This window comes from Urocitellus parryii, chromosome 9 (genome assembly GCF_045843805.1).
Source record: "Urocitellus parryii isolate mUroPar1 chromosome 9, mUroPar1.hap1, whole genome shotgun sequence".
NCBI lineage: Eukaryota > Metazoa > Chordata > Mammalia > Rodentia > Sciuridae > Urocitellus > Urocitellus parryii.
Window position 1 is genome coordinate 96,725,849 of NC_135539.1, and position 9,858 is coordinate 96,735,706.

Below are 9,858 nucleotides of genomic sequence, written 5' to 3' on the forward strand. Positions count from 1 at the left end.
GATAGGAAAAGACTTATATATGGCACAAACTGTATCCCCACATGTAGATTATTCTCTGGTTCCTGGAGGATATGCCTAATGTCTGCCTCTAAGATTTTTTTGAGAGCTACATGAATATTTTATCTTCAAATAAAAATTTACAAAGCCAAGCAATTTTCTTCATAGCCCCAAATTTCTCTCCCCAACCCTCTAAACCACCCAAGTGAATCAATAAACTAGTTCATGAGAGGAAATTGCAGCTATTTTATATACTTTTAAAAATCAATAATTATAATCAGATTATAAACCCGAATCGCTTGGCCACATCTCTCTCAGGCTGCTGGGGCTGAAGCTCTTTGTCCTCAGTTCTCAATAGCCCCCTCTCGGCTGATGGGCACACAGCTGGGCCTCTGATGTCCTCTGATCAAAGCAGCTGATGGGAAGCCCTCTGCCATTCTCTCTCCTGGAGGTGAGAGAGCCCTTCTGAAACTCTGACAAGGTGGGATCTTTCCCGCGGGAGAACTGCTCCATTTTCTGCTCCTTTTTCTTAATGGCTTCCTTGATGCCCTCAATGTGGCACTTTTCCTCTTTTTCGGCTTTCAGCTTCAGAATGTGATGATTCTTCTCCCGCAGGATGTTGAGCTCCCGCAGGCGCTGTGCCTTGTCCCTGGGGGTCCTGTGTGCGTGACTCCTCTCCTGCTGGCTCTTCTGCTCGGCTAGCTCCAATAAGATCCTCTTGTGCATCTGCCTCTGCTCCCCAGACTCTACGGCGTGACACTTGACCTGCTCTTCCTCCTTCTGGGCCTTCTCCTTCAGCTGTCGGTACTGCCCCTTCAGCAGGCCCTGGTGGATCTCTTGGGACCGCATGGAATTCTGCTCCAGCGACAGCTTTCTGAGGAGCTCCTCGGCCTTGGCTTGGCAGTCCATGAGCACCTTGCGGGCCTGATAATTGACGAGGGAGCTCAGGTTGGTCTCTTGGACCTTCTTGGTGTCCATCGAGTGCAACTGCCTTTTGTGACAGGCCTCCTCCAGCCTCTTCCGCAGCTGCAGGTTGTTCAGTTCCCGCAAGCTCTGCAGTAACCTCTCCTGCTCTCGCAGGCGCTGAGCTTGGCACTGCTTACGGTGCTCGGCCTCCACGCGCACCCTCCCCATCCTCGCTAGACGCTGGTTCTCGGGGTCCTGCAGCTGGGACTCCCACCAACTCTCCTCCTGGATCGCGTTCTTCGAGTGGCCGTCCCGCCGCCGGTTGTGATGTTCGCGGCCCCGGCGACCCTTGCGCTCCTTCCGTTGCTGCCACTGCTCTTGATTCTGCTGCAGCAGCAGCCGGCGCTCTTTCTCCAGGGTCATCTGGACCTTTTGGTCTGAGCGCTTCAGCTCCTCCCAAGCGACTGCCGCCTGCTGCTGCAGTTCCCGCATTCTTTGGGCTTTCTGGAGCCGGTTTAGCACTAGGGACACGATCTTCTGGTCCCTCGAGGACATCACCGTCTCTTCCAGTTTGCACTTGAGAATCTGGTTCTGCGGGTCTTTGCTGGAGACCCTGGGCTGGGGATACTGACTGGCTAAGGACTCCATCAAATCGTTACAGTCTCTTTGCTGGGTGTACATACAGGCCGACTGGGTCCTTAACTCTTGGGAAGGCACGGAGGACTTGTCTGTGTGTAAAGAGGAAGAGGACCAGCGACCTACGTGGCTGCAGATCGGCACTGCCCACTGGTCTTCACTCGGTGCTTTCCCTACCCCAGAAGCCACACTCGGGGGATTGGAAGCTCCCCCGGGGTACCGCGGGGGCGAATCTGTCTGGATGGAAGAACAGCGTTGGCAGGACTGAGTCTGTTGGGGTTGCAGATGGAGCTGCTGCTGCCAGGCCGAACTGGGCTTGGTCCTGTCCTCCCCCCAGGCTTCTTCTAGGCGTCGGCTGCCCAATCGGTGCTTCCGGACGCGGTCTGGGGGCCTCCGGGTCAAGCGAGTCAGGCTGCGGCTTTCCAGCGGCGAGGTGTGGTACCAGCGCCTGCGAGGCCGCGGCGTGAACGAACACCCGGGAGGCAGCTGGGACTCTGCCGCCTCACTCCGCGAATCCGACGTACAGCCCCAGGGGCCCGAGGCCGGTTTGGATTCGGGCCCATCCAGCCGCATGGGGGACCTGCTCTCTGCGGCCGGCGGCGAGGTGTCCCAGAGGTTCCTGTAGCGCCGCGGGGAGAAGTGGCGGAAGCCCTCCATGTTCCCTCCCAGCGCGCCCAGTGTCTGCGTGAGCGTCCCGCGGCCTCCAGGAGGCGCTGCGGACACCCACTCCACCCTTGGATCCTGGGGGGTCCCAACCACCTGTGACGCTCTGGCCACTTCACAATGCGCCTGGCGCCACCGGCTCCTCGAAGCCCGCGGCAGGGAGCTGCAAGGAGCTGGTTGGAGGAAGGTCTGTAGGAAATCAGAGATGACCTTTAAAGCTGAGGGTGAATTGTGAGCCCCACCTGTGTTTCAGGCAGGCACTTGAACTTGCATACCTTGAATTTTAAGAAAGCTTCCACCGAAGTCGTCACCCTCAGAAAAGAATGCTGTAGAATGGGGGGGGGGGGGAGTCACGATATGTGCGAATTAAGCATCTGTGGAAGCACATTAATATGCAGCACCACCCTTTTGCTTTTTGAATTACCAAGGCCGAAACATGCTTTAATGTTTACGTTTAAAACTTCAGCACAGGAAAAAGACAATTCTGATTTTTCTCCAATATGGCAATTCCTGCTTTAGTCAAAACATGAATGTTGTGTATACATTTCTGAAAAAGTATCCGTGAATACCATGCAGAAATCACAGTTATTGTTGTTGTTTGTTTAGTCATTTTTCTACAATTTTGTGCCATTCTTTGTCCTTGCTGAGGCACCCCCATCCCCCTTAATGGGAAAAGCATTGGGTTTGGTTAGGAAAACTTGAGCTTGACTCTTCTGTCACTTTCAACTCCTGTGATCTTGGGCAATTTGCCCTCATGTTCTGGAAAGGTGCCATGCCATTGGGGAAATGGGGCTGATAATACCTGTAATATAGGGCTGTTGGGAGGATGAGGTAAAACTGTATGGAAAGCTTGCCACCATAATACATTCAATAAATGTTATTTTGATGCCCTGCTAAGCTTCTGTGAAAATTTAAAACTCAAATTAACATATGGAGTGACAAAAAATTTCTACAGATTTATAGCTTAAGAAAAGATGAATGGTTATAGGAATAGAATTGCTAGAAAGGGATAACCCCCCGGGCTCTTTTTTGTCCAAACTGTACTACGGGTCTTGGGTAAGTCATTTCCCTTCTCTGGGGTTACGATGGTCTAATGGTTTGTTTCCCTCCAAAATTCTATGTTGAAATTTAATAATCATTGATAATGGTATTAAGAGGTGGGAGACTTTGGAAGGTCATGGGTGAGTCCTTCACAAATGGGATTAGTGGCCTTGTTCCAGAACAACCAGGTCACAGTGCATGAGAACTAGCCTCAGGATGTTGTGAGAATGAAAAAAGAGGTAGTCAGATCCAGGATTTCACAGAGTACAATTTATTGGGGAATTACTGATAGAAGTATGGTCCTACTTGCAACAGCAAGATGAATGCACCTCTATAATCTGGGTCAGAAGTAGGAGGTTTATAAAGCAGACAGAACAAGAGTGACTTCATCCAAGTCAGAATGTACCTGGTTTATCTTAAGGACATCAGGCTCATATCTAATGATCAGGTCACCAGGCCCTGATTATAAAGCTCAACATTACTATTCTAATGGTTTTGATCATTTATAGTGTGCTGGGAAAATATTTGGAGAAAACCAAGCAGGGTCATTCAGGAGCCATCTTGGTGGTTACAACTCAAGATGGCTGCAGATACATCAGGCTACAGCCATACTACCCTTATAAAAGGATTCCACGCAACTCCCTCATCCATTCTGCCATGCAAGGACACAGTGAAAAGATGGCTGTCTATGGACCAAGAAAGGGGCCCCCACCAGACTCCAAGTCGACTAGGGCTTTGGTGGTCTTGGACTTTCTGCCTCTGGCATTGTGAGAAATACTTATATGCAACTCAGTCTATGAGATTTTATTATAGAACCCAAATGGAAAGGAGACCTAAAAGGAAAAATTATAGACAACATTCTTCAAATGTGACCGTAAAGAAGAAAAATGAATATTTTCTTCCTCAGTTCTCTTCACCCGTATCTCCTTGGAGCTTCACAGCAACCCCAATAGAAATGATAACATTTTCCTCAGGATAAATCTGAGACTTGGCTATATTAATTGATTTTTCCAAAGGCCATTTTGTCAACAGTGGAAGTTTTGAATTCAGCTTCACTTCTTTTTCTGCCTCTTAGGAAATGCACTATTAATTGAGACATGCTTTTAAGATGCAAATCACAAAATACACATTATCAGAAGTAAATCAGAGGGCCATGGACTCCATGTCCTTGAAGCCTCTTTGCATCCCTAACTGCAGTGATGGAGCAGTGAGGCACTCGACCTGGACAATGTCTCCCTAGCAGCCATTACTTCTCTGAGGACAAGAAGTTTCTGTCCTCAGTGTCTGTGGGTGCCACTCACATCCTCATTCAATCAATCGATGTGATTATAATCCTTACAAGGAGATAGAAAATTTTAAAACATTAAACCAAATTTGAAATAGAATTACTTAGTTTTGGTAAATTAGGAAATATTTGGGCATGAATTGAGTTATGCTGATAGCTGAGCAACATATCTCTCTGGTGAAGCTTTGTAAAACATTTTTCATGAAGTGTGGCTCTGGCCAATTCCCAGGCCACTTCCTGTCACAGAGAAGCAGTGTTAAGTGGGTGAAGGCATATTCCCCTTATCTCCCCCCCCCCAAGAGCCAGAGATTGGCCACCAGTCAACTCTGCTTTCACCAAGTCACTGAGCAGTCATCTCACCATGAGTCTCAGCATCCTCATCACTGCAGAAGATGAACCAGTAAAGGCTCTTTCAGTCCCAAGTGAAACTGAAGAAGGGTTTAACCTATAAAATGCCTCAGACTTTGTTCTGTAAAGCCAAAATGAGTTAACCCATGAAAAACGCTTAGAACAGTGCCTGGCATGTTGTAGCTGCCTGATAAAATTAGCCACTGGAGTCATTATCATTATGCCCAGAGCACTAAAGATGATAGTTCTGTAGGGCTGAAAAAAGACTTAGATTGAGACAAAGCCAAATTAGAACCCTCAGATTTCAGCTTTGAGCTCTTTGGCCTCTTGCTTCCTCTGAAGGTTCTCAGAATTTGTCATGAAATCATGCATGGCTCGTTCACCACTATGGTGATGGAGTAAAGGACATAGTCTTAACTTTATAGCGCTATTGATTGGAACTTTGGGCCAGGATTAGAAAGATAGCATCACTAGAAAAAACATCCAGGTTAACAGATGTGATAAGTGGTTAAATGGTCACCTTAACTGAGTCCCCAGGGGAGAGAGGGATTTGTTCTATCTTGATTGTTCATAAGTGAAGTCTTTGTAAAGGATGACATTGGAGATGAACCTGGGAGGACAATGAGGATTTCTGCAGACAGGGCTGAGCAGAAAGAGGCAGCTGGCTGAGGAAGTTGCATGGCCAGCGTGGAGCCCCCAAAGACCTGGAATATTGAGGTTATGTGTGGTTTGTGTAGTGGAGGTATGGGGGGGTGGTAACAAGAAAGAGGGTCTGGGCCTACTGAGATTCTGTAGGGCCTCGAATGCCAAGCCAAGGAGCATGGGCTTCCTCCCCTGGGACAGCATTTCCAGCCAGGTCTAGAAGAACTCTAGGATTCCTTGGAGCTTCCTTGGGCCCCAGAAACAGGGAGAACTGGAAGTCTTTAGGGAAGGCTGTGAGTCCTCTGCCCCTGCTTTGCTCAGAGAAGCTTTAGATTGTATTTGTTTTCTACCCTAGAGATTGTTAAATCACCTCATTGAAAAACATTTGAGGTTCTTCTGTTTATACAAAAGGGTTAGAATCCACTATGTCGATATCAGTAGGGATTTGGTAAAATCCAGAAAAGTGACCCCATGGATCTGGTGTTTTAGAAAGCTCAACCTGGCAACAATGTGGCAGATAAGAGGCTGGTACAGCAATCTGGGTGAGCAATAAGGAAATTAAACCAATGGCAAGGGGACTGGAAAGGATGGATTTGAGGGGCAGTTCAGAGATTAAGGACCATGACCCAGAGATGGATTTGGTCTGGAAAAAGAGGGTTTCTAACCTGGGTTCTCCTGCTGATAATGAGTGACAGTGATAAAAATCAGCAGTCTGGGTGACCTTGAGGACAGTGATCTTGGAAATCGGGTGAAAGAAGCTGTAAGAATGAATGGATCCCACAGAGAACAGCAAACAGAATGTCTGGAACAAACTGATGAAACTTGGAAGAGAAAACCTCCTTGAGGGGCCTCGTGAGGAAGCTCTAGCCTTAGAGGACAGCTGCACAGAGCAGGGACAACCCTCACCTGCATCTTCAGCATCTGATTAAGACCCCTTGGAGGATCCCCAGCTTGGAAGTCATGTCAGCTCTTCCATGGGACAGATGAAAGAGATGTTTTGCAAATGCTAAGCTGCCAGGCATTCCCTTGATACTGAGAACAATCAGCCTCATTTTTATTTGGCAGAAAAATCCTTTGTGTGTTTCATTGGATGTCTCGGAAGGTGGCCTTCTGCCAATTGATGACCTGAACCTCTTTTCTTAATTTGTTGGAGTGTTGGAAAATATGGCCAAATGTGCTCTGACCCCACAATTCGAATTAATCTATGGAATTAAAAGGAGTTTCGTGCCCTTCCTCAGAATAGACTGTTGATTGACGTGGGGACTTGAAATTCTAGAGCTCCTAATTCTTGGATGGATTAAAGGGGATATATCAGCTAGATACCACAGATGTCCCCCAAAAAACAGTACCTGAAGTATCTCAGGTGGTATGAGCACTTGAATGTGGCTAGTTTAAACCGATAGATGCACAAGTATAAAATGCACAGTGGATCTCAAAAACTTAGTATGAAAATTATAAAATATACCAACTTAAAATACTTGTTACATATTGGGATGATGGTATTTGGAATTCATGAGATTAAAAAAAATGTATATTATAAAAATTAATTTCACATTTTCTATACTTGTTTTAGTGTAGCTACTAGTGAAGTAAAAATTACATATATATGTGGCTAAACATCATGGCATCTTCATTACTTTTCTGTGAGAGGTATCTTTAAATTATTTTAACTGACACATAGACACATAAAAATTGTACATATTAATGGGGTATCATGTAATGTCTCAATATTATGTATACATGATGATTAAATCAGGGCAAACCTATCTATCTCCTCATTTATTGTTTCTTCATGGGGGAACTTTTAAAATATTTTCTTCTAGCTTTTGGAAATTTACAGTACATTATTGGTATCTGTAGTCACCTTTCTGTGCAATAGCATCCCAGAATTTCATACCCCTGTCTCACTGTAAATTAGCACCCATTAGTCCACCTCTTGCCCCATCACAGTATATTTCTGTTGGACAATGCTGCTCTAAGTCATAGAGATTGCCCAATACTCATGTTGTAAGTGAAAACTTTTAACATCTAGGTAATTTTTATTTTATACAAATTTATTGCTTTAAAATTTCCTTTTCTAAGAAAAAATATCTAAGAAGATTTTTTTCAAATCATTGTCTGGATGATAGGATAAATGATTAATTTCCAAAATTCAGCTTTATAGTACAATTTCACAGGATTTTATTTCTTTTATGTATCCCTCTATGTTTTCCTCACTACACAACAAAACAGATGTCCCCCCAAAACAGTATCTGAAAATATAAAACAGGGCTGCTCTCTGCATGTGACTACAATGTGCTTTCAACTCATTAAAAATATCAGAGCCACGAAATAGTAAAACCAACCAAACCAAACAAGCATGCAAATATAAGGACAATAAGTGGAAAAACTCTTTATTAATGCAGCGCTAAGAATGAAGATCATAGCCTACAAACTTCTCTTTTAAAGATAAAAAGAAAATAGTGGGTTAAGAATCTGGAAATAGGAAAGTTAAGTTGCCATGGAAACAATCGCTTACCCACAGTGCAAATATTCCATGTGTACGAGAGGTTACGTGGGTAAAAACGATGGCTGATACATGTTGAGCATGTGTTGGAGCATTGCTGAGTCCTTTACGTGTAAACCTTCCCACAACAATGCGAAGTAGGGCCTGTTGTTTCCTGAGGCACAGAAAGAGAATTGCCAAGATTATGAAGCTGGTAATTGATGGGGGATTTAGGATTGGTACCTGGATGCTCACACCTACCCCACCATTGGGATTTCACCATTCAACCTTCGTGCTAGTGCTGCAAAGTTATAGTCTACATTTAGGTTTGTAATGTTTTTCATATACATAACATGAACAAAACTACAAGCAGGAGACAGAAATTAACCAATTCTTATGAACTTGAAGTAAGTATGTTCAGAGCCTGAAATGAGTTCAGTTTCACAGGGAGCTAAAGAAGACTGAATTGCAGTTATTGGATCACTCAACAGTGACATAGAAATACAAAACCGTGTGATAAAAGTTATTTGTTTTGAAATACTATCACATACATATAAACCTTCTACAAGTTTTACCCAGTGGAAATTTGGAAAAATAGTTGCATGCCCAATGTGAAGTTGCTTCTTCAACTTCAACATAAAATGGGCATTATAATATTAAAAAAAAAAACACGTTTTAAAGATTGTGCTTTGTTGAAACTTAGCAAGACTGTGTGGGCTTTTTAAAGCTCTATTTTTTATCTTTCTGTTTTGCCAAAGTCAAGCCTGGCGTTCCTAACTTCAAAGACCATTTGTTTTACAGAAAAGGCATAGGTGAGGGAAGACAGCGGCAATAGAAGTGTGGTGATGGATGGTTTGCTGTGACTGCTGACTGTGCATACATTGCAATATGCCATGTGTTGTGAATGCTTTGTTGATGTTATCAGCAGGGTAGGTCTCCTAAAATTCCAGCCTCTGCCTCTAACCAGGTTTATTATGCTATGGAGGAATTTTCAGGGGACAGCTCCCAGTGTTGTTTCCACTCAGAGCCATCCACAGAGTGGAACCTCAGGGATTGTGTGGGATTCTCTCTGTGTACCCAGAATCACATCTGTCCGTAGGAATCTTATGAAAGCCCCTTTGTCCATCTACCTGGGTCTTTTTATGGTCACACTGCTGGGGAAAGTTATTAACTGTCCTCCTCTGTATGGAATGGTGCCCTCTTCAGGTCTTGGTTCAGAGGGCACTTTTCCTGATCTTTCTTTTACTGTTCACTCTCACAACTCTTTTTGAATGCCAGGTCATCTCCTTGGTGGTGTGTGTTCATTTAACTTCAGGGTTCTATGAAAATTGGATTAACCTAGTCCTCCTTCAGCAAGTTCCACGAGAGAGAGGAACATACAGTGTACCTGACACATTGTAGGCTCTTAGTAAACATACTTTTTGAATGAATGAAATAAATTACATTACTGATAATTAAAAAGTGTCTGGCCATAGCTGAGCCCTCACTGATGGGGATTAATGCTCCCATTTTTCTATATGCAACTATTAGAGTGGTTATTACAATCTTTCCTACCCGACTCAAGCCCCTGGCCACACCTTTCCTCACTCATTCTTTGCTCCTGTTCTTAGTCCCTACCCTTTAGTCAAGATCATCAAAGCAAGCTCCTTCCCTTTGTGTGAGTCAGTTTTCCATTACTGTTACAAAATACTGGATAAATACCTTAAAAACAGGAAAGGCCTATTTTGGCTCACAGTTTTAGAGGTTTCAATCCTTGCCTGTGGCAAGGCAGCCCATCATGGTGAAATAATGTGATGCAAGAAGCTGCTGGGAAACAAAGAGGAAGGAGCTAGGATCCCAATAGCCCCTTCCTGGG

The 9,858-nt window shown here is 44.6% G+C and overlaps 1 protein-coding gene across 1 annotated transcript; it reads right to left on the bottom strand.

Moving 5' to 3' along the window:
• Positions 1–293: 293 nt before the first annotated feature.
• On the bottom strand, positions 294–3,027 carry Ccdc185 (coiled-coil domain containing 185). The gene has a single exon (XM_026407149.2). It carries the CDS (start codon positions 2,194–2,196, stop codon positions 349–351), a length of 1,848 nt encoding a protein of 615 aa, XP_026262934.2. The 5' UTR covers positions 2,197–3,027; the 3' UTR covers positions 294–348.
• Between the last annotated feature and the right edge of the window lie 6,831 nt (positions 3,028–9,858).